Source organism: Sorex fumeus, unplaced genomic scaffold (assembly GCF_029834395.1).
Source record: "Sorex fumeus unplaced genomic scaffold, SorFum_2.1 ptg000033l, whole genome shotgun sequence".
NCBI classification, from domain to species: Eukaryota; Metazoa; Chordata; class Mammalia; order Eulipotyphla; family Soricidae; genus Sorex; species Sorex fumeus.
Window position 1 is genome coordinate 30,290,809 of NW_026606090.1, and position 25,577 is coordinate 30,316,385.

Here is a 25,577-nt window from a genome sequence, read left to right on the forward strand (position 1 = left end):
CCCCAAAACAAAACGAAAACTAATTAAGGATAGGGGCCAGAGAGATAGTACTGTGGGTTACGGTGCCCAGCTTGCCACCTAGCACCACTTGTTCCCCCTGGACTTGACAGTGCCTCCCCGAGGGCTCCGAAGCACTGCCAGGTGGCCTGTGCGATCCCATGCAACATTCCGTCTCAAACCTTTATAATTGAACTGCTGGCCAGTTGACTGAGAATCGCTGGTGAGGCCCCAGGCCTCTGAGCACTTTTTGGGGGATCCTTCCCCAAAGAAAGTTGCAGACAAATCAGTAGCTGATGTTTCTGGGGGCCCAAAGAGATACGTGGAAATATTTTTATGTTCACTCATTCATTCAATTAATTTTAATTGGGTACTGTGCTAGAAATTGAATTAAATGCTGGAGAGACCTCCCTGATAAAGAAATGGAAAGTTCCTGATTGACTCTTTTTTTATTTTAAAGGCAACAACTTTTACTTTCATTCCTGTTTCACAAAGCAGAGATGGGAGCCAACAGGTCAAGTCCCCACCGGAATGGCCGTTGCTCTGTTGACACCTGTTGAGTTCCACTTCCTCAGATTCAGGCAGCAGCTAGCTCATTTGATGCCCCTGTCAAGGGGCATCCCCGGGCACGCTTCTTGCAGTGCACTTGCTGTCTGGGTACCTGCAGGGCCACTGCAGATATAGGCACTGCCAGAGCTGCAGGAACCCTTGGGGTCCCTTTGGCAGTGTGGTGAGGATGAGGCTGGTCAGTGCAGATGGCGAGGGTGCACTTGGCGTGGAAGGCCTCATCCTTGACTGACTGTTCATACTGCGTTTATCTGTAACATGTCTTTTTTCAGTCATCTCAGTTAAGTGGCGGTGTAGTGTAAAATGAATATTAATTGACTAAAATTAAAAGAGAAACATTAAATTGCATTTCTGGATTTCTGTACTTTGATGGAATAACTCATGCTAAAGGCCAGTTAGTGATTCTTCAAAAACATTTTTTTAAATATTTTTTTTTTCAGTTAGTGATTCTTGTACAAGCTACAAGGTGTACCATGGGATTCAGATTTTCGGTTTGCCGGTAACTACTTTGTTCTCATGTTCAGTAGGGGATGTTGATACTCAAATGGTGCTTTTGGGAGCGATTAAATGAGAAAGTACTTCACCATGTTAGTTACTATTATTGTTACTCATAAACATCTGGAAAATGAGCATGAAGAAAGTAATATTTCACTAATGAAGAGGTGTCTGAAAGCATACTGAAAGGTTATTTCTTTTTTCCCCTTTTTCCTTGACTTAAATCGCAATTTCCTCATTCCTGCTTCCTTCTGCCCCGGCATCTCCTGCAGTCTGCTTTTTGTCTTTAGGGAGATATACGTTTTGTAGACAGTTCTTATCAGCGAAATAATTACTTTGGGAAGCAGTTTTCTCCACTGTGAAGACATTTGTTCTTTTAGGTACTACACTTGGTGGTGTGCAGGGGCCCAGAATTACCCCCAGGGGTGCTTGCGGAAGAACCACAGTAGGATTCAGGGCCAGGGATGAACTCAGGGCCTCATACGTGCTAGATAGGAGCTCTGTCTCTTGTTCCTTATTAAGGCGCGCATGCGTGTGTGTGTGTGTGTGTGTGTGTGTGTGTGTGTGTGTGTGTGCGTGCGTGCGTGCGTACGTGTTTTGGTGGGGCAGTGGCAGCCCACACCTGGCAGTGCTTAGGGCTTATTCCTGGCTCTGTGCTTAGGAATCACTCCTGGTGGGCCTTGGGGACCATTGCTGTACCAGGGATTGAACTGGATTTTCACATGCAGGCCTTGCTCACTGAATTCTCTCTCCAGCCCCATCAAGGCATTCTTAGTAGTTAGTTTTGGAAAAATAGTCTTTAATGTACCAATTAAGTTATTATCAAAATTACAAAAAAGTGATTTTTATTTATTTCTAATCCTAGGGATAGAAAACTATTTTTACGGAGGTACTGACATCTACAATACTCATGGTGTGTGGGCCCTGCTCATGACTCAGTGAATATGCTCCTGACAGTTTTCACTGACTACCTACCCTTCTGGGCATTGAATTGGGGTCTGTTGCATGTAAGACAAGTACTTTAACCCTTGTACTATCTCTCTGGCCTCATCCAAAGTTATTTTTAAGGGGGAAAATCGAAGATAAAGTCTCATTTTAGTATCCACAAATGCCTATTGAATAAAGCCTTTCACTAATCTCAAAGGAATATTATGTTGCCATCTAGAAACTGTTCTTTTGGAGCTCTGACAGTTGTTACATTTAACTCCTGGTTGTTCTAATGCATCCTTTGTTTTTACCAAGCTGGTACTAGAGATACACCTCCCCCTTTAACCTCTTCATGGATCATTCACAAGAAAACTGTACATTTGATCCTTTGCTTTGCTAATATGTGTATTTCTGAAACATTTTTCAGGTATTATAAAATTTTTAAGCTATTTCTTTGTTTTTGGGTGACACCCCGTGGTTCTCAGGTCTTACTACTGGCTCTAAACTCCTTAGGGCATGGGGAACCATATGTGGTGTTAAGGATTGAACCCGGGTTGGCTGCAGGAAAAGCAAGCACCCTACCCACTGTACTATCACTCTTGCCCATTAAGCTGTCTCTTAATTGTGACTAATAAATACGGATTTGTGATGCAGTGCTGACATTATGATTTCCATGCTCAAGTACGCAGTAAAATGATGGATGTTCAGAAACAAATTGACTTCTATATAAATTGCTCGTTCATGCATCATTCCTTTAAAACGTCCATTTTGTGCAGTGATGGAACCTATACTGTTATTTCTGTTTTGTCGCTGAAGTTTACATGAAAATAATTATGATGTCATTGTTTTAATTGCATGTGGCCGACCTGGGTTCAATTCCTCTGCCCCTCTAGGAGAGCCTGGCAAGCTACCGAGAGTATCCTGCCCGCACGGCAGAGCCTGGCAAGCTCCCCTTGGCATATTTGATACACTAAAAACAGTAACAACAAGTCTCACAGTGGAGATGTTACTGGTGCCCACTTGAGAACATCGATGAACAATGGGAGGACAGTGCTACAGTGCTATTTTAATTAATCCCCTTTCATTATTTTCCATTAATTTGAAGTTAATATGTAGAAATTGATGAAATAGTTGGTAAATCAAACTTGGGGTTGGGGTTAGGGCCACACCTGTCAGTGCTCAGGGATTATTCCTGGCTCTGCACTCAAGGGTCACTTATTTTATTTATTTGAAGTAAAAAAAACAAACTTTATTTGGAGACATTTTTTTCTCCCAATTTTATTTTATTTTATCAAGTAATTCACAATAATTTATTGCATTCAATATACCAGCACCAGTCCCATCACCATTATTTGGAATTTTCCCACCACCACCCAGGCCTGTCCCAAAAGCAAGTCCTAAATAATTAATTTTGTATGGCTTGTTATGAATAATGCATTAAAAATGATCCAAGAAAGTTTCCTTAAAGGAAAATGTGTGGACTGTTGTATCACATCCTAGTGTCATAAGCCCTGTATAAGAGATTACTAACATGTTATTACATGTTGAACCTTGTGTGCTAATATTTATTTATTTTTGGATTGATGTTGGTTGCCTTCTATGTTAACCCCATCAGATGTGGTGTGCTACTCTTGGTACATCTGTGGAGTAGAGTATGGAAATCTCGCTCGGCTATGTGCTCCAGGGATTCTAAAATTTTAAATAGGTTGATACAACTGGAGATGACTTTGGGATTCTGAAGCATCTCTGCAGTTTGTGGCTATCTTGTGAGATTTGTTTGTGAGTCTCTGGATCATGGCCGCTGATGAGCTTATATGGTGCCTGAGGTGGTTTGTGGCCGTGGCCACCAGGCTCCAGGGAAGACCCAGAAATGGGGGGAGGTCACGAGAGCCTAGAGATTTTGGTCAAAGAAGCTGCATACCTGAGTTTTTCTGCAGATTCATTCTCTTGCATGAGGGGCTCGTCCTGAGCCTGTGGAGATGGCGGTGATTAGGTTCTGGAGGTTTTCAGCTGAGGGGGATCTCTTGGGGCTCTGGGGAGCCACGGAAATGAGGTTCAGCCTGGTGCGGTATCTGGAGACATCTCTCCAACTTGTGGCTCTCGTGCGAGATTTATTTGTGAGTCTTTGGAGGCTTTTGGAGGAAAGGGAGAGAGTAATCTCAAGAGAGAACCCTGGCTTCCCCAAAGAACCCCAGTGCAGTGTCAAGGAGGAAAGCGGGCAGTAAATGTGCTAGGCCACAGGGACACAAGCAGCACCTGGACTGGGCAGCATATGCTGTGCATGAAGGTTCCCTCTTATTGGGACCTGGGGGATGTGGGGATTGAACCCAGCTTGGCCATGTGCAAGGCAAATGCTTAACCCCCTATGGTATCTTTCTGTGCCTTTTGTAAATTGAAATTTTTATCCTTCAAAAGTAAGCTAGTCGAAAAAGAAAGATGGCGGCCGCACGGGAGCCTTGTGGACAGCAGGTTTGAGCCGGGGGTGGGGGGCGGCAGGGGCCTCATGGGAAGGGGGGCGTTCTGGGCCGTCCTTCACGCCCAACCGAGGTCACCAGCTGCCCCCCACGAGCGGCTCTCTGGCACGGCCACGACTCCAGAGCACAGAAACCAATCTCTTAACTATCTAACTTTTAATAGAAATACTTCCAGGGTTAATAAGTAAAACAGCAGAAATCCAAAACCAACATTTAATTCTTGAACCCAGCTGTAGAAAGCAAATCATTTCACAACGCTGTTTCAGCATATCTGATTGGGGGGGGGGTCGTAAACTCTAAACAGTAATTGTGCATCTTCTATCGAAACAATGTATCTAGTCAAAGTAGATAAGAGTATTAACTAGAACTCATCTGCCTCACAGGAATTGGGAGGGGTGGGAGGTGGGGTTCTATTGGGGTTCACGGTTAAAAATAAGTATTGGTAAAGGGAAATGTGTGTGATACTTACATGACTGAGACCTAAACCCGAAAGCTCTGTAACTTTTCCCACAGTGATTCAATAAAGAAATAAATTATAAAAAAAAAAAAGTAAGCTAGTCACTTCTCAAAGTTTTAAGTGTTAGAAGAACTTTATGGGGACTGGATGTATCATCCAGCCAGCTGTCAACCTTAGTTAGGTTCCTAGCACAACGTTTCGTTCTCTGAGCACCACTTGGAAGTGACCCCTGAACAGAGCTACTAGTGGATCAGCCCCCAAGTCTCTTTGAATAAGCCTTGTTGGTTTATTGAGATTTATATTATTCTTTTGTTCAGGAAAGCATGTTACTAACTTTAATTATTGCAAGTAAGAGTGAGCTAAAGGTTCTTAAAAAGGAATTATATTTGAATGCTTTTGAATTATTTCTGCTTTTTCCCTATCAGGGAAAAAAATTGAAAGTTCACTATGTACTCAAAGAATCTGAATTTTCACCAAAATTTTACAGGATCAAATTTGCTAGATAGAAAAATTCAAACAGTTATTTGCCAGAGTTAAGATTGTGTAGTTGTTTAAAAGTGATAATCATATGTAGTGTGGTAATGTGATTGTTTTTTGAAATTCATTTTCAGATCATAGCAACGGATCATTTAACTTGAAAGCTCTATCAGGAAGCTCTGGATATAAGTTTGGTGTTCTTGCTAAGATTGTGAATTACATGAAAGTAAGTACTTTTTTAATTATCAAAAACATTCAGTTTTTGGATAAAAGAGGATTGAAATTTTTTTTTTTTTTTAGTAAATTTGTATGTATGTCAAACATTATATTTTTATTTTGTGCAGTTCATTGTATGTTTATTTCACCTTAGTAACACTACTACTAAGTCTCAAAATGGAGACGTTACTGGGCCCGCACGAGCGAATCGATGAACTATGGGAGGACAGTGTTAGTTTTTGTGTTTTCACCTTAGTAAAACTGAAACTGTTGGGTGCTTCAAGCATTTTATGCCAGAAGCATTGTAGTAGGTAGATATCATCTTGTCACTGATACAGCCGTCTAGTCTCTTAGTCACTATTAGTTGGTTAAATCACTGGGATGACACAAATGATTTACAGGATATTAACTTCCATTGACACGAGAAGTGAAAACTATACAGTGAAAGCAGATGGTACCATGTTCATGGCTTTTCTGCATCTTATTTTTTAAATTTTTTTTTTTTGATTTGGGCGCCACACTTGACCATTCTCAGGGGTTGCTCCTCGCTTTGCACTCAGGAATTGCTCCTGATAGTGCTCGGGGACCATGTGAGGTGCTGTGGATAGAACCCAGGTAGGTTGCGTGCAAGGCAAATGCCCTACCGGCTGTACTATCGCTCTGGCCCCTTTTCTGTATTTTATTTTATTTTTAAGAAGTTTTATTGGATCACTGTGCGATACAGTTACAAACTTGCATGGTTACGGTTTAGTCACACATTGCTCGAGCACCCATCCCTCCACCAGTGCACGTTTTCCACTACCATTGTTCCCAGTGTCCCACCCGCCACCCCCCACCCCACCCCCTTTTCTATATTTTAGAGGAGAAAACTGAGCAGATAGTAAGGATCTTAGAAGAACATCAGCTTGCAAAATAATTAGAATTTAATGTTTGATGGAAGACTGTATTTTTTCAAGGTGAATTTTGATGATAGGACATTTTTGAAGTGAAATTTTAACTTATAGCTAAGAAGACTAAGTGATTTCCAATATGCCTCATTCTTCTGATGTCTTTTTTTTTTTAAGTTTTTTGCTTTTTTGGGTCACACTCGGCGATGCACAGGGGATACTCCTGGCTCTGCACTCAGGAATTACTCCTGGCGGTGCTTGGGGGACCATATGGGATGTTGGGGATCGAACCTGGGTTGGCTGCTTGCAAGGCAGATGCCCTACCCACTGTGCTGTCGCTCCAGCCCCTACTTTGTGCTCTTATTTTTGTTTTTATTCATGGTTCTGTGTTGGCGGGCCGCTTTTGGTGGTATTCAGTGGACCATGATGGTGCAAGGATCATAGCCAGGCCTCCTGTGTGCCAAGCGTGTGTTCAGTCCTGAGCTGTCTCCCTGACACCTCTGCCATAATTTCACACCTATTGAGCTACTAGCTTTATCTTTTAGAAGAGGTAGCACATTTGTTATTATTTAGATTTCAGTTATCTTTTGAGAAAAGACAGAGTATTTGTTGTTGTTTAAAATATAAATCACATTTTTATGCTCAGTATTTTATAATTTAAGGTTTGGAGTGTATGACTTAAAACTCTATGAATGTGAATTTTGATTTTATTAGAAATCTGTATTTAATTTCCCATTGTCAGTATCATCTTCATTATATTTTGCACCATTTATTCTATCCATTTATTCCTCACATGGTAAACCATGAGTGTCGGGTAGGAGAGACGATACAGCTTGTGAGCTTGGCTTCACTCCCCAACTCTGCATATGGTCAATGCCTGAGCATTGCCAGGAATGATCCCTGAGCACAGAGCTAGGAGTAAGTCCTGAACAACATCAAGTATGGCCTTCCAAAACCCCCAAGAGTAAAGAAAGGCAACTATATGATGATATTAGTAAGAACAAATCAAAACCATGTGCCTTTAGTTTGTATCTATAGAGATGAAGACCTACACTTAAGTTCTGTTTTCCAAAAAAAAAAAAAAAAGTTCTGTTTTCCTATTGCTATGCATTCTTCACTGATTTATTTATAACATCTAGGGTGGTGATTTTTTTTTTTTTTTGGTCACACCCGGCAATGCACAGGGGTTACTCCTGGCTCTGCGCTCAGGAATTACCCCTGGCGGTGCTCAGGGGACCATATGGGATGCTGGGAATCGAACCCAGGTTGGCCGCGTGCAAGGCAAACGCCCTACCCGCTGTGCTATTGCTCCAGCCCCGGGGGTGGTGATTTTTTAATTTTCACTCATTTCTCTTGAATTTTAAAAATTTTTAAAAAATTTTGTATTTTTTTGCACATATTTTGATAACTTCCCTTTTCAGCAAAAGCTTGGCGCTTGAAAGAATTTCTGTAATGTTAAAATATATTAAACATAACTTTTCAGTGTATCTAAAGAAATCAAATGTTATTAATTAAAAAATACAAATGCAGACATCAGTGTTTGGGAGAAAGTGTTTTGTGTATGTTATCAGACCCCAGCTGGTGGTTCTCAAGGTTTACTTCTTTTGCTTTGTGCCCAGGGGTCACTCCTGACAATGACTGGAATATATAATGCCAGGGATCAAATTGGGATTCAATTGGGATGGAGGGCAGGCACTGAAACGCCTGTACTCTCTGGTCCTTGTGTTAGAAATTTTAATTATTTTCTTTTTAATAGGTATGTTTGTCCTGAATCCCACTTAATTTTATTCTAATGCCATGTGTTTATATATTTGAATGTCTTGAATTGAGCAGACCTATTTCTTTGCCATAACAATAGGAATAGAGATTATATTATGGATGTAGCATGGCAGTAAAGTACTTGTTTTGCATGTATGAGACCCTGGGTTTAATCCCCCAGAACTGTAGAAAAGGAAGAAATTAGAAATTTTTTCTTATGATTATAGGCCTCTAAAGATGCTAAATATTTCTGGTTTTAGTTGCTATTACAATTTTTTGATATTTTTTGTTTGTTTGTTTCTGGGCTATTCACAGCAGTGCTCAGGGGTTACTCTGGCTCTACATTCAGAAATCACTCCTGGCAGCGCTCCTGGGACCATATGGGATGCCAGGGATCAAACCTGGGTTGGCTGTGTGCAAGAAAATGCCTTTTTTAATGTATTAATGTTCTGACCCCTGTTGTCATTGCAGTTATTATCAGTACACAGTTGGTTAGCATACACAATTTTTGATTAAGTTTTTTGTAATGGCTATTTAACAGCAAACCTTTCTTTCCATTAGGGGCTAGGGATTGAAACCAGGGCCTTACATATGTGAGCTATATGCCCAATACACAGAAGTTCATTAAATTAAAAAAATTATTTTGAATTCTGCCTTACTCTACTCCTGCTTTTCCTACTGAGTTTGATCCTTAGTATTGCATGGTTCCTGAGTCTCCAACACCACCCGGGAGGCCCACCCTCCAAAGAAAAGAATTTTAAGGCTCTTTTTAGAAGGGTTTTAGCCTTAAAATAGCTATTTCTTTTTATAGAAATGGTTAAAGTAAAGCACATCTTATTGGTTAAATGAGTAAGTTTAAATGACTCCATAATAAATTTTTTTGTGAGTATATTTCAGTTACATGAAACATGGTTTTTTTTTTCTTTTTTTTTTTTCCTTTTTTGGGTCACACCCGGTGATGCACAGGGGTTACTCCTGGCTCTGCATTCAGGAGTTACTCCTGGTGGTGCTGGGGGACCATATGGGATGCTGGGAATTGAACCTGGGTCGGCTGCGTGCAAGGCATACGCCCTGCCCGCTGTGCTATCGCTCCAGCCCCACGTGAAACATGTTTAATAGAATTTGTTAGTTTGGTTTAGTGAAAGCTTATTATTCTTAAAGTGTCATTCCTTGACCAATAGTATCAACTTTACTTGGGGATTAGTTAGAAGTATAATTTTTTAGCCTCCTTTGGCATCAGCTCTTTTACTTCAGTCTTTGTGTGTTTGCTTTTGGGCTACTCCCAGTTCAGTATCGAGTCATTCCTAGTGGTGCTGAGGGATGGAACCTGGGCCTCCTGCCTGGAATACATGTATGTGCTCAGCCCATTGGGCTCTCTGGCCTCGTCTACTTCTGTTGTGTCTGGCACTAGGGATGCATTTCCACAGTCTGTATTTTAACCAACCCTGTAGGTGATTCTGAAGCATGTTAAAGCTTGAGAACCCCAGCCTAGCTTCTTTCTGAATAATTCTGATAATTATATTTGAATTTAGAAATTCTAAAGTCCAGAGAAATCAAATAACTGTACTAGTTATGGTAGATAGTTTAAGAATTTAAATTATAGTATTAAATAGTCAAGTTTAACTACCATAAAATTTTTGGGCCACACCTAGAAGTGTTCAGCGTTTACTTCTAGCTTGCACTTAAGGATCACTCCTGGAGAGACTCAGGGAACCATATGGGGTGCCGGGATCTGGCTCTGTGCAAGGCAAGCGCCCTGCCTGCTGAACTGTTGCTCAGGTCCTCCTCATAATTCCTAAGACTATGTGAACTGGGGCCAGAGAGATAAGTATAAAGGTTAGGGCACTTGTCTTGCACATGGCCAACCCAGGTTTGATCCCCAGCATTTTATATGATTTGCCAAGCACTGCTAGGAGTGATTTCTGAGTGCAGAGCCAAGGAGTAATTCCTGAATATTGGTGTGGCCCAAACACGCACAACACACACATACAAGAAAAAAGAAAAAGGAAGATACATGAACAAAAGGAATCTGTTCATGCATAAGAACAAGTAAATGTAGTGATGAAGGTAGTGTATTATTCTAGAAATGTGAGTGGTTAATATTTCGAAATCAATATAAGTCATTAATGTGATAAAAAAAGATCATAGAATTGGGTCATTGGTGGAGGAATGCTGACTGCTGGTGAGTTTTTTTTAATTTTAATTGGTCAGGGGCAGGTTTTTTTTTTTTTTAATATGGGTCACATCTTGTGCTCAGGGCACTATGTATGGTGCTGGGGATTCAGCTGGGGTGAACAAGTGCCTTACCCTTTAATCTCTTTAGCCCTCGTGGTGGGTTTGGAGATGGAACACTGAATGTCTAGAACCCTGTTAATAAAAGCTTTGAAGGGGCTGGAGCAATAGCACAAAGGGTAAAGGGTAGGGCATTTGCCTTGCATGCAGCGACCTGGGTTCGATTCCCAGCATCCCAGATGGTCCTCTGAGCACTGCCAGGGGTAATTTCTGAGTGCAGAGCCAGGAGTGAACCCTGTGCATCATCGGGTATGACCCAAAAAGCAAAAATTAAAAAAAAAAATCATGGTGCCAGAATAAAAAAGAACAATTATGGGATTATAGTCTGAAGAAAGGGTTCTGATAAAATTTAACACTCATTTCGTGGATTTAGAGTCTAGAAACACAGTTGATCATCTGATCTGTGATAAAGGAGTCAAGTCCATGAGTGGTGGGAAGAAAGCCTTATCAGTGAATGTTTTTGGGAAGACTGGCCTGCCACAAGCAAATGATAAAACTTCATCATCATTTAATGTCATGTGACAAAAGGAATTCCAAATGGATTAAACATCTGAAATCATAAGTAGAAAAAAACATAGACAGGTGCCAGCATTATAGAATAATAGGTAGGGTGCTTGTTTTGCACATTACCAGTCCGGGTAATGCAAATTAGTTGAGGGATGAACTTCAATGTTAGGTTATTGCCTGCCCCCCCCCCCCCCCCCCCCACACACACACACAGTGCTGGAGATTGAACCCACTACCTCATAGATGCCAGGCAGGAACAGCTTCAGTGTTTTTTAAAGCCATATCCAAGTTGGCAATTGACTTAGAAGATTTAGAGAAAGGTCCTTCACCCAGGTCTTTGTAGCCCCTAAACACTACTTACTGGGTGTGCCCCCAAGCCAGCTTCCCATTAAAAAAAAATAATTTAACTGCTTTGTGGTCCAGTAATTTCATTCCTTGGTATCTGTACAAAGAACACAAAAGCATTAATTTGAAAGGATGCATATGCACCTATGTTAATTGCAGCAATCCAGTGTCCAACAGCAGATGAGTGTATGAAAAAGTTGTGGTTTAGGAAACAGTGATATAGTACAATGGGTAGGGCATTTACCTTGCACATGGCTACCTGGGTATCATCCTTGGAGCCCTGCCAGGTCCCTGGAGCCCTGCCAGTAGTGATCCCTGAGTGTAGGGCCAGGAGTAAGCCCTGAACACTGCCAGGTGTGCCCGCTGTCCTTCCTGCCACTCCCCAAAAAGAAATTGAGGTTTATAAACAGTGGAGTACTACTCAGCTGTAAGAAAAGGTGGTATCTTGTCTTTTGCTACAACTTGAGTGAGAGCAGGGAAGACAAATGTCAAATGGTCTCACTTCGTAATGTACGGTAAAGAAATGAAGACAAGAGGATGCACAGAAAAATACCCATAGCCTCTGACGACAGAACTGTGTGATGTGTGGGGAGAGACAGAAGACAGTGGTGGAGTGTCTTTGACACTTTGGTAATGGTGGAGTTGTGGTAACTTTATAAGCCAAACACACCAACAGTGACGCTGTTGGAAGCCATGTTACATCCATACTGATTTTTTTAAAAATACCAGTTGAAATAAGGGAAACATGAGAAAAGAAAACATAGGTGAAATGCTCCAGAGCCTCAGCCGCAGAGTATGCGGAAACTAGGCTTCATCGCGAAGGGAAACAAACGCCAGAAGACTTCACACAGCTGCCGATACTTCCGTAATGACAGAGCCACCCTAGGGATTGGGAGGAGGTACTTGAACATCTTACGCCTGACAAGTGGTAGATGTCCAGAATACAGAGCCGACCCACGCAACTTCGAAACAAAATCAAATGGACAACCCAGCCCTTGACCTGTCTCTCTGGCCTGTCATTTAAAGAGTGTAGGGACAGCACGGGAGAGGAGATGAACCACTCTGTCCTGCAAAGAAAAGAAAAAAGTGGATGAACTTCAGTGTTACGGTTTTTCTTTTTCTTCTTTTTGCAGTGCTGGGGATTTGGCCCAGTACCTCATACTTGCCAGGCAGAAACAACTTCAGTGTTTCTTTAAAGCCATATCCAAGTTGGCAGTTGACTTAGAAGATTTGTGTTTGTATTGAAAAAAGAGGGAAAATATTGTTCAGTTTTTATTTTGTTTTTCAATTTCCTAGGTGGTTTTTACTAATCTTGAGATTTGCTGATCTTTTTTTTTTCATCCTGAGGCCCACAGAGTTCCTCTGTCCTATGTTTTTTTTCTTTTTTCTTTCTGGGTCACACCTGGCAGTGCACAGGGGTTATTTCTGGCTCTGCACTCAGGAACTACGCCTGGCAGTGCTCAGGGGACCCTATGGGATGCAGGGAATCGAACCCTGGACAACCGCGTGAAAGGCAAACGACCTGCCTGCTGTGCTATTGCTCCAGCCCCAAGTCATATGATTTTTCTAAAGATTTCGTTTTTCTTTGAAATCTAGATATTTTGTCACTGAGTCAAAGCATTTTCCCCTTTGCAGGAACTTGTTCAGCAGGTTCCTAAGATTTTTAAAAATGTCTGCGAAGGGGTCAGAGTGATAGTACAGCAGCTAGTGACAGTACAGCGGTAGGTTCTTGTCTTGCACGCGGTTGACCTGGGTTCTATTTCTGGCATTCCGTTTGGTCTCCTGCCGCCACCAGGAGGGATTCCTAAGCACAGAGTCAGGAGGAAGCCCTTAGCATTACTGGGTGTGATGCTGCTTGCTGTGTCCCCCCTCCCCCCCCAAAAAAAAGGTCTGCTAAGGAAACTAGCTTTTTGAAGTTTAATAGCAAAGTTTTTGTTTGTCTTCTGTGTCACACCTGGCTATACCTGGGACTTACTTCTGGTTCTGAGCTCAGTGATCACTCCTGGCAGGCTTAGGGGACCATATGGGATACCAAGGGTCAAACCTGGGTCAGCTGTGTGCATAGCAAGTGCTGTACCTGCTGTGTTGTCACTCTGGCCCAGACAACTTGCTTTGATAATGATGTTTAAGCTTTGAAGCACTGAGTAAAATGCTGCTTTTTATTTTATACTTTTGATTTTTGGGCCATACCCACCAGTGTTTAGGACTTACTCCTGGCTCTGAATTCAGAGATCACTCTTGGCTTGCTCTGGGGACCACAGGGAATGCTGGGGATCGAACCTGGGTCCACCGCGTGCAAGGCAAGTGCCCTGCTCGCTGTAAGGCAAGTGCCGTACCCACACAGTATGCCTTCCTGCCTTCCATCTTCTGAAGTCAGCGGGTCCCCATGGTAGTTTATGTGAAGCAGAGAGGAGAGAGACAGTCACTTTCTCCTGATCCACCTCTGCCACCCCAGGACCAACTGGGAAGGTGAGGACTGATAAAGTTAGAGGATGAGCCCCTGCAGGCCTCATGGGAGTTAATCTTCACCACCCGATTTATTGGGGAGCCATGGACTCTGGCTAACGCGAGGAATTGCTCTTTACGGGAACAGTAAGTTAGTTTCAGGCCTTAGCCAGGCCTTCCAGGTCTTTGTCCTATCTCGCAGAAAAGACCTTCAGGAGACAAGCAATGAAGGAGAAATAGATTTTATTTGAAGATTTTTGGAAAAGGGCAGGAGGGAGAGGAAAAGGGAGAAAGAACGCAGGCGTCTCCAAAGATGGAGAGAGCCTCAGTACATACCTCAAGAGGTGGTTTATCACTGATATTTTTGTTGTTTTTTTAAAAAAGGCATTACTCAGGGGCTGGTGAGATAGTACAGCAGGGAGGGAGGGGGTTTGTCTTGCCCACATCTGACCAGGTTCAATCCCCAGTTCCACATACAGTGCCCTGAGCCCACCAAGAGTGATGCCTGAGAGTAGTCAGGAGTAAGCAAGCCTTAAGCACCAAGTGTGGGAGTCCCCCACCTCCCAAAAGAAAGCATTACTGTGTTAAAAAAGGAGATAATCAAATAAATTCTTATGAGGTCATGCCCACAAACTGCCTCCGGGTGCTATTTAAACTCATTAATGGCCATTATCCAGAGACACACAAAGAATATTGGTATCAAGCAGCTCGAGGCAGAGATGCCTCCAGATCCTGCACCAGGCTGATTTCACCAGATGCCTCAGATCCGGGCAGGCGTTGTCCCTTCACCTGCCCCCTAGGAATCCCAGCAGCGGCCAACTTCCAGAACCCAGTGAAAAGCCCAAGGACATGGGATCAGTGATGGCAAATTCCAGGCCAACACAATTGCCAGCACAGGATTTTGTAGTTCTTTTCTTTCTCAGAGGTGCTAGGAGCCTGCAGCTGCCCCCACCAGTCACTCTTTGGAGTGGGCCTGACCCTCTGGTGGTACTGGGGAGGCCATGCAGGACTGGGAGATTGAGCTCAGTCTCTCCACATACCATGTAACACGCTTTACCCACTTGAGCTCTCAGTAACTCCCAGAACTTTGTTTCCTTGGCTTAGTGACAGGGAGGGGCTGGAGCGATAGCACAGTGGTAGGGCATTTGCCTTGCACGCAGCCAACATGGCCGACCTGAGTTCGATTCCTCCGCCCCTCTCGGAGAGCCCGGCAAGCTACCGAGAGTGTCTCGCCCGCACGGCAGAGCCTGGCAAGCTCCCCGTGACTTATTCGATATGCCAAACACAGTAACAAGTCTCATGATGGAGACGTTACTGGGCCCGCTCGAGCAAATCGATGAACAATGGGAGGACAGTGACAGTGACAGGCAGGGGGTGAGGGTGGGAGAGAAACTGGGGACACTAGTGCAGGGAAAAAAATAAATGTACTGACTTTTTACACTCCCCAGTCAATAATCTAATTATAGAAAAAACCCTGAATTTTCTAAAGCACACTACAATACAGTAGATGGTTTTCTTGAACCCAAGGGAAAAATGAGATGATGTGCTCTATTACTATTAGATTTTTTAGACTTTAGAAGGAAATTGTGAGCTATTATATGACAGTAACCATAACTTAATGCCGGAATCCAAAAGGACTGGCGGCAAGATTTACATGTAGGAACCTGTGTTCAATTCCTGGTACCACATGGTCCCCTAAGCACCTCTGGGAGTAACCGTGAAGCACGGAGGTGACAACAGCCCCCCTTGCACTGCTGGGTGTGCCTCCACTGAGCAAAAACCTTAAAAAAAAAAAGACAAACAATGAAACAGATACGCAAATTAGGTAACTACTAAAACTGGGGTGGAGGGAAGTCTTTACACAAGTTTGAAAGTTTCCATAGATAATGTATTTTATGGTATATCTCATGTGTTACCTTCCAGGAAAATAACACAGGAATATATCATACTCTTTGCATATTTGTGGCAGTCCTTTGCAACAGAATTGCAACAGAATTTTTTTCTTGGCGTTTACTATCTTGTAAAAATTTTACAAGTGTACTGCATGACATTTATTGCTAAAATTACGCTGATTTGTCAACCTGGATAGACAAGCTATTTCTCAGTTTATTAAGCTATTCAGCATCATGTCATCAACTTGGTTTACTTAAGCAGTTTATCTTTACTATTATTTGACATGCTGATGATAATAGTAGGTTCTCACTAACGGCTTCTTCCTCTCCCTTCCCCTTTCCTGGATATAAGCTCCACTAATAACTTGCTTCCTTTTCCTTTTCATGGCGTGTGAATCTTCATATTGTTTGCTTTTTTTGGTTGTTTGTTTTGGAGCATTCCTGGGAAAGCTTGGACCATGTGTGGTACTGTGGACCAAATCTGGTTAGCTGAGGGCAGGACAAGACCTTATCCTTATCCTGGGCTCAAGTGATTGTCTTTTGTTTTGGTTTTTGGGCCACACCCAGCTGTGCTCAGGGCTCTGCCCTTGAGGGATCACTCCTGGTGGGCTGGGGTGTGTGTGTGTGGGGGGGAGGGGGTTGTGTGTGGTTCCAGGGATTGAACCTGGGCTGACTATGTACAAGACAAGTGTCATGTCTGCTTTATTATCTCTCTAGCCCAACACGGCCTTCTTTTTAAAATTTTTATTTGTGACTTGCCCTTCAAGCCTGTGTTCTCTCTCGCTTGCTTCTCTTTCTCTCTTAAAAGTTTCTTGGAAATACCGATGATTTTATTTATTTATTTTGGCTTTTTGGCTCATACCCGGCAATGGTCAGTGGTTACTCCTGGCTCTGCACTCAGGAATTACTCCTGGTGGTGCTCGGGGGACCATATGGGGTGCCGGGGATTGAACCCTGGTCTGCCGTGTGCAAGGCAAACGCTCTCCCCACTGGACTATCGCTCCAGCCCCGCTTACTTCTCTCCTACATTTCTTTGCTTGTTTGTTTCCACTCTGGAGAAGATGTGTTCTCTCTTGAGCACATACTTCTCTCTCTCTCTCCAGTCACATCTTTCTTTCTAAATAAGTTAAAAATTACCTTGTCCCTCCCTCACCCCTAGGTTTTTTTTTTGTTTGTTTTTAGTTTTTTAAGTGCCACAGGTTGAACCCAGGGCCTTACACACTCAAAGCATGCTCTGCCATGGAGCCATATTCCCAGCTTTTGGCTTAAATTATTATTTTTTTATTTTTTGCAAAATTCACAGCCATCATTTCTGCCTGGTTTTTATTTCACAGCAAAGTTATCAAAGGCAGAGTTGTATGCAGGCCTAGGAATGGGAACTGCTGGAAGGCACTGCTCCTGATGTCTAGTCCAGGTAGGACTGGGCTTGGCGTACCGCCCTTGGGGGGCCTCGCGGAACTTGAACAGCATGTTGAAAAAGCCTCCCCTCCTTTCTTTCCTCCCTCCCTTCTTTCTTCCCTCTCTCTTTCCTTCCCACCCTGCTTCCCTCTCTCTCCCCACGCCTGGTGGCGCTCAGGACTTCTCTCCTGGCGCATACTCAGAGATCACTCTTGGGAGGGCTTGGGGGACTGGATGGGGGGCCAGGATTGGCCCTGCATCAACCGCGTGCAAGGCAAGCATGCACCCTGCCTGTCTGCTGTACTCTCTCTCTGATCCTTGCACAGCACTTTAAGCTGTAGAATGTTGCTATTTGGTGTGTTTCGTTGGCTGGTGTTGTTTTTCATTTGGGTGGGGCCTCCCCAGTGGTGCTGGGTGCCTCTCGGGCTGTCCATGGTGGTGTTTGGGAGGCCATGTGGTACGGGGCTGGCACTGTCCATGCACTCCATCCCTTTGAAATAACTTCCAGGTCACAACACTTTTCAGCAAAATTTTTACTTGGGATTTGAGATTCCAATAGCCATTTAAATAGTAAGATTTAAACTTGACCATTGTGTGCAAGGTAAAGGTAAAGGCCCTCCCGTTGATCTTCGATTTGCTCGAGCGGGCCCAGTAACGTCTCCATTGGAGACTTTGTTGTTACTGTGTCTGGCATATCGAATACTCTCGGTAGCTTGCCGGGCTCTCCGAGAGGGGCGGAGGAATCGAACTCGGGTCGGCCATGTTGGCCGCTTGTAAGGCGAACGCCCTACCCGCTGTGCTATCGCTCCAGCCCAAATTTATTTGTCTATCTTTGGGCCACACCTGGTTGTGCTCCTGGCTTACTCCTGGCTCGATGCTCACAAATCACTCTTGGTTCAGGGGACCAAGGTAGGTAGTGTTGATCAAACCAGGCCCACTATGTGCAGATCAAATTCCTTACCCTGTATTCTCTATCTCTAGCTCAAGATCTGCAATTTAAATGCCTTTTTCAGTAGGAGAGAGAGCTCAGTGAACTGAACTCTTGGTTTTCACGTGGTGATTTGGGTCTGATCCACAGCACCACGTGGCCTTTCCAGCACTGCCATTGTTTGCAACAGAGATGTACAGTGGCATACAGTTTATTGATTAGTAGTTTTCAGTGTAATGATTGGGTTTTTTTGGACTCTCATACTCTTGCAGTTAATTGGCCCAAAAGATTATTATAGTTCTTTATTATTAACCTTAATGTTAGAATTGTTTGTTGGCTCAATCTTAGAATCCTCCCTTGTCAAAAATTTAAAAAAATTTTTTAGTTTTTCAGGTTTTGATTTTGGGTTGGGGTCATGCCTGGCAGTGGTGTGGACTTCTGGCACTGTGCTTCGGTATCAGCACAGTGGACCTGGTAGTATGAAGGCCCAGCCCAGTGGTGCCACTTGGACTCTGGTGGCGGTGCTCAGGGCCATCAGCACCACACCTGACAGTGCTTATGGCCACTCTGGCTGTATCTGATCTGATCAGGGCCTAAGTAACAACTTAGAGGACTTAACTCACATTTCGTGTAATGCTGGCTGAGAAAAACTATGAGAAAGAGATATCTGTGTAAACCAAAATGCCTTTTTGTTTTAAAATCCCTGCAGAGCAGGGATCGGGGCTACTCCTGGCTCTGTGCTTGGGGGACACTCCTGTGGTGCCAAGTTACCATGTGGTGCTAAGGACTGAACTGGGATCAGGCATATCACATGTAAGGGGTCACTCTGTACTCTCTCCAGCCCTGACCATGATACTTCAGATTGGAATAGAAAGTGCTTTTTCCGTGAGATGAGGTATTACACAGAAAGTGCTATCCCGTGCAGAAATGCACACAAAAAGAAATAGCATGTTAACATTTTAAAGAAAGGAGCCAGAGAATAATCCATGGGTAAGGTACTTGCCTTGCACTTGATCAACTCTGGTTCAGTCCCCTGTACCACATATGTTTCTTCCAAGCATTGCCAGGATCTTTGAGCATAGAGCCAGAAGTAAACTTGAGTATAACCCAAAAACAAAACAAACAAAATATTGTAAGGAAGAAATAAAACTGTAGATGACTTGATTATGTAGAAAAGCCTTTAAAAGACTTTAACAACTATTGGGATTAATAAGTGTATTTATTAAGGCTACTCAATACAAGGTCAGGATACAAAAATCAACTTCTACAAACTTGCAAGGAAAAAAAAAATGAAAGAAAATACAAAACACAGTAAACCAAAAATCATGTTCATACCTAGAAACTATTTGAGCAAAGATATATTAATTTTCAGAAAAATTACTCGCGCTAAGTCTGTTGTTATTTTTACAGTAATAAGGACTGTCTATGAGATCGCCATTTTTTCACTTTCTTTAATTTTGATAGAAGACCAAGAAAAATGAAAATGGAAGCTTTTTTTTTTTTCTTTTTGGGACACATCTGACAATGCATAGGGGCTACTCCTGGCTTATGCACTCAGAAATTACTCCTGGCGGTGCTCAGGGAGCCATGTGGGTTGCTGGGAACCGAACCAGGGTCGGCTATGTGTAAGGCAAATGTCCTACCCACTGTTCTATCGCACTCGCCCCCAAGCAAGAACTTATTAATTCCCCAGGCTTGGCTCCTGTGCAATTTCTTGCTCTTTTATTGCTGATTATTCGTTTTGTTGTAATAATGTTTTTCTTGACAAGTTGATAGTATTGTTTCAAGGCCATACTTGAGGATGCTCTGGACTCAGTGCTCAGTGATCACTTCCTGCAGTTCTAGAGAAACCGTGCGGTGCCAGGGATCAAGCCTCGTTTTTTGAGCTATCTTCCCTGCCCTTTCTTTGACTTCTTGCTCAGAGAAAACGGATAGGCTTTCACACATTGAATATTCTGTCTTTGAGATTATTCAGATTCCAAAGTTTATTGTCTTCCCGTTGTTCATCGATTTGCTTGAGCGGGCCCAGTAACGTCTCCATTTTGAGACTTGTTGTTACTGTCGTGGCATATTGAATACATCATGGGTAGCTTGCCAGGCTTTGCCGTGTGGGCGAGATACTCTCGGTATCTCTGGGCTCTCTGAAAGGGGCGTAGGAATCAAACTCGGCTCGGCTGGGCTGGCTGTGCGCAAGACAAACGTCCTACCACTGTGCTATCCCTCCAGCCCTCCAAAGTTTATTATTTTTATTGGGGTGGGGGTTGGGGACATACTGGTAGTATGCAGGGGCTACTCCTGGCTTTGTGCTCCGGTGTCACATTGTGGGAGAGGATTTGGGGCCAACCCACCAGGCATCACTCCTGGCAAGGCTTGGGACCAGATTGTGGTGCCCGATATAGAGCCTGGGCTGGTCCTGTGCTAGGCAAGCACCCTGCCCACTGTTTTACTATTGCTCTGGCCCTGGGGTCACTTTTGTCAGTACTCAGGAGCCAGGTGGGACCGGGGATCAAATGCGAGCCTACTGCCTGCAAAACATTTGGCCCTTATTTTTTATTTCCTAGGGTGTCCTAAACAGTGCCCAGGATGCCTGGGGGCCAGGCTGGCTGGCTGGTTTAGTGTTGGGGCCTGGGGATGTGGTGCTTCTGGGGCTCAGTGGTGGGGGGCACCGGGACCATCATCAGGCTGGGGTTGGCCATGTGCAAGGCACGTACCATAACCACCATACTGTTCTCTGGCCACTTTTAAAATTTTAGAATTGTTAGCAAACTGACTAACCAGTATAACGATAGAAATGACAGACTTAACATTTGCCTTTAAAATTTGTGGGCTGGAGCAATACTACAACGCTTGCCTTGCTCACAACTGAGATGGGTTCGATTCCTGGCATCGCATGTGGTCTCCCGAGCACTGCTAGGAGTGATTCCTGAGTGCAGAGCCAGATGTGAGCCCTGAGCACTGCTGGGTATGGCCCCCAAACAAAAAAATCAAAACAAAAATAAAATTGTAGTCTGTTTTAAGTGGACAGTCCTTATGGGTTTAGAAACTGTTATAATTTCTAGATTAAATTAATCACAAAGCTGGTGTCCTTTGCTAGTCCACTCGGTTTGTTGTCTGACTGAACGTGAAGTAGCGATTAAGACCATTTCTGTCTGTTCGTCCGTCACCTGGGGTTGCTGCTCTTCCTAACAACTCCTCCATGCCTGAAGCTTAGGGGTCTTGGTTGTCAGGCCGCATACTAAACATTAGTAAATGAAATTTTTGTATAGTTCCCTCCTCCCCCACGAAAATGCTAGAACTGAACCCAGGGCCCCACATATCCCAAGCAAGTATTTTTTGACTGAGCTGCATTCCCAGTCAGTACAGCATAATTTTTATTTGTTTTTGTGTCATCTGAGTGCTCAGCGGCTACTCCCAGCAGTGTTTAGGGGACTATGTGGTGCCAGGAGTTGATTTTGGGCTTCCTACATGCAGTGCATGCGTGGCAGATTTTTTTTAAACAAGTTTTAAGTATTTTATTTTCATACAGTAGTTCGCGATAGTTCGTTGCAAATAATATTCAAACACCAATCCCACCACTGAGCACCTTCCCACCACAATAAGAAGAGTGTGAAGGTTGTTGTGTTTCATTCTGGAGCCATTTAAACCGGTATATAAGAGAATACAAGCAAGTATGTTAAAGCCAAACAGACGTGTGCTACTTTAGGTACGTAAGTGGGCTTGAGGTCACTCGGCCTCCAGTGCGCTCCAGGAAATTCTGCGTTGCTCTCTTCCAGGAGCTTTGGTTTATAGTCTCTGGATCTTGGCCTTGATGAGACTACAGATCGCTGGGGGGAGGGAGGAGCGCAGTTTGTGGGTGTGACTGCCCAGCTGCTGGAAAACTGGGGAGCAGGGGGGAGAGGCCCAGTCTCGATCTGAACGGTCTTGGAGAGCTCAGTCACCTGGGCCCACATACCTGGGTTTTTCTGCTGGTTCACACTTGGGTGAGGCTCATCCGAGCCTGTGGAGGGTGGCCTTGGGCATGGCGGCAGTTGGGTTCGGGAGGTTTTCGGCTGCTGTCGGGGTTCTGCTTGGGGCGGGGAGGGAAAGTCAACCCCCCTCCGAGATGCCCTGGTGAAGATAGCCTGGCGTGGGGTCAGGACATTCTGCCCATGTGCCAGACTTTTGACTACCTCTTTGGCCCAGTTATTAAGAAAAAACTTGTTTTTTCAGTCACACACACCTGGCAAAGCACAAGACTTTCTCATGGTTCTGTGCTCAGGATTCCTTTGGCCATGCCTTGGGCGGGGGGTGCATATGGAGTGCTGGGGTCGGAACCAAGGTCAGCCGAGTGCAAGGCAAGTCCCCTACTCTTCATACTTTTCTTTCTGGCATCAAACAAAAACTTTTCATTAAAAATTGATAGAGCTTTGGGGTTGGAGCGATAGTACTGTGAGTAGGGTGTTTGCCTTGCATGTGTCCAACCCGTTTTCAAACCCCAACACCCCAGGTGGTAACCTGGGGTTGCCAGGAGTGATCACTGAGTACAGACCTAGGAATAAGTGTTGGAGCATCATTAAGGTACGGCCCCCAAACAAAACAGAACAAAACAAAATTGATAAAGCTCTCGGGCAGAGCGATAGTACAGTTTGTGTAGGGCACTTGACTTGGACACAGCCAACCCAGGATTGGTCCCCAGCACCACATACTGTTGCCCAATATTTTCAAGTAGACTGTAAACTGTAATCTGAGTCGGAGACCGCTGTCGAATACAGCAGTGCTCCACCTCCTTTTCCTCTGGGCTTAGTAATCATTTAAATGTGTATTCAGGAGCACCATTCTCTCTCCTCTCTGACTGTACCTCTTTTTGGCAGAAATTTATACCCAACTTTCCTGTGTGTAGGTTTAGCTGCAACCCGACACGGTGTGTTGTTGGAAGGCACTAGTGATTTGCAGGCACATTGTACATGTCATTGCAAGTACCCTTGACTCAGGAGTAATCACTGAGTTTGTGAATGAAAAATGAACTAGCAGCAAATGCTCAATAAATGATTCTTAAAATGTTATTGCACTTGAATTTGTCTGTATCAGCCTTCCGGACTTAACCCTTTGAAAAATGATTATTTTAGTTTAACCTGATTGATAGAAAGGTAGCCTACACAGTAGTGATGGAGCTTAACACTTAGAGGCTTTGGCTTTTTTAATTAAATCAATGTGTTTTTTTTTTTTTTGGGGGGGGGAATGATCGAATACTCATCCCTCCAATGGGAGTTTAAAATAAATTTTATATCTTGGTATAAAAACAATGTAAGAGGTGTATATGAAACATTCTTTTTCTCAGTTTTTTTTCTCTCCTACCTGCTTTCTTTAGGTAATCTCTCATTAGTTCTTTGTGATTATTAATAGTGAGGGTTCGTTATGAAGAAATAGAGCATAGACAATCTTTAATATTAAAAACCTTTTTACACAATTAAAATTAACACTGTGGTTTATGAAGTTGTCCGTAATACAACTGTTGGCCTCCCCCCACAGATGAAAAACAAAAATTCAGTGTTCCAACACCAATTCCACCACCAGTGAGACATTCCCTCCACCTTTGTCCCCAGTTTCCCATCCACCTCAGCAAGCCTGGCCCCATGGCAGAGACAAAGTAATATATTTTATATTGCTTATTACAATTAAAATGGTAAGTGGAATATGGGAAAATATTTAAATGAAAGATAGTTTGTGAAAATTACTACATTTCCCAGTGGGGTCTCTAGAGCCATTGTCTGAGGATATACCTGTCTGTTGTTGCTGGTTGAGCCTTGCTTTCCCATCTTATTTGCCGTGTTCGTAGTGGGCTGTCAGTGTTGTGGAATTTGGGGCTTTAGGATTTGTAGAACTTGGATGTTTCTTGGCCTGCCTCCTCCCAAGGGTGTCCCAGAGTTTTTAGCCCAGAGACATCATGGGTTTCCTAATGCTATCTGGAATCAATTTATTGACCACCTCTTAAGGTATTTGTTGTCATCTCGAGTCATGATTTCTTTTTATTTTTTTGAAGTAAAACAAAAATTTTTTTTTGTGAAACACCATGAGGTACAGTTGTATACTTACAAATTTTTGTGCTTGGGTAATACAATGATCGAATACTCATCCCTCCACCAGTGCCCATTCCCCACCACCAATGATCCCAGTATCCCTGCCACCTCCCCATCCCCCCCATCCCACCCCACCTCTGTGGCAGGGCATTCCCTTTTGCTCTCTCTCTCCTTTTGGATGCTGTGGTTTGCAAAAGAGACATTGAGTGGCAATCATGTTTGATCTGTAGTCAACTTTCAGCATGCATCTCCATCCTGGGAGGATCCTCCCAACACCCTTTACTTGGTGCTCCCTTCTCTATCTGAGCTGCCTTTTCCCCCAGCATGTGCGGCTGGCCTCCAAGCCATGGAGTGAACCTCTGGTACTTATCTTGGCTATTCTTGGGTGTTAGTCTCCTATTTTGTTACTTTATATTCCCCAAATGAATGCAATCTTTCCATGTCTGTCCCTCCCTTTCTGACTCATTTCACTTAGCATGATACTTTCCATGTAGTACCACTTGTATGTAAATTTCATGACTTCATTTTTTCTAACAACTGTGTAGTATTCCATTCTGTAGATGTACCAAAGTTTCTTTAGCCAGTCATCTGTTCTCAGGCACTGGGTTTTTTTTTTTCCAGATTTTGGCTATTGTGATCGAGTTGTGATTTCTATCCTCTTCTTCCGAATCCTGTGGACTTGCTGGTGCTGAACATAGCCTTTTTTTTTTTTTTCTTTTTGGGTCACACCCGGCGATGCATAGGAGTTACTCCTGATTCATGCACTCAGGAATTACTCCTGGTGGTGCTTAGGGGACCATATGGGTTGCTGGGAATCGAACCTAGGTCGGTTGCGTGCAAGGCAAACGCCCTACCCTCTGTGCTATTGCTCCAGCCCCTGAACATAGCCTTTATGCATAATAATTCATCATGGACTTTCCAAGTTAGTGCTGTAACAATGGTGCAGGAGCAATAGTACAACGAGTAGAGCACTTGCCGTGCGTGCAGCTGACTTGGATTCTATCCCTGACACCCATATGGTTCCCTGAGCACTGCCAGGTGTGGCCTCCCCCACAGATAAAAAACAAAACAGCCCCTAAGACAGAAGACCAAAATAGCACATAGGAAATACCCTCCTGTCCTCCTCTTCTGCCCCCTCCTTCCTTCTCCTTCTCTACCTTCATTGTGGTGGGCTCATGCCCAGCGGTGCATGGCGCTGAAGGCTCTGACCTGAAGCCAAAGTCCTTCCAAATGCAGGCCTGTGTTCTTCCACTTGAACTACACCTTCACTTCCCTCATTTTCCTGTTAGCATCTGTGGAATACCACGATTGTGGTACAGTTTATTTCTTAAGTGTCTGCCCCCTCCCCACCACACACTGCTATGACTTTGTCACTTTTCTGTATTCTGCTTATCAGTGGGGGGTCAAGTCCTAGAAATGGGTTTGTTGGATGAATAGGCTTAAACACTTTTTGTCGAAG

The 25,577-nt window shown here is 43.7% G+C and overlaps 1 protein-coding gene across 1 annotated transcript in view; it reads left to right on the top strand.

Annotated features, from left to right (window-relative positions):
- The window catches only part of GTF2E2 (general transcription factor IIE subunit 2), a 69,027-nt gene that overhangs the window by 27,826 nt on the left and 15,624 nt on the right, over positions 1-25,577 (top strand). Inside the window, exon 3 of the mRNA XM_056116791.1 lies at positions 5,529-5,620. Within this exon, the coding sequence (XP_055972766.1) occupies positions 5,529-5,620 (92 nt within the window). The remainder of the gene's footprint in view (positions 1-5,528; positions 5,621-25,577) is intronic.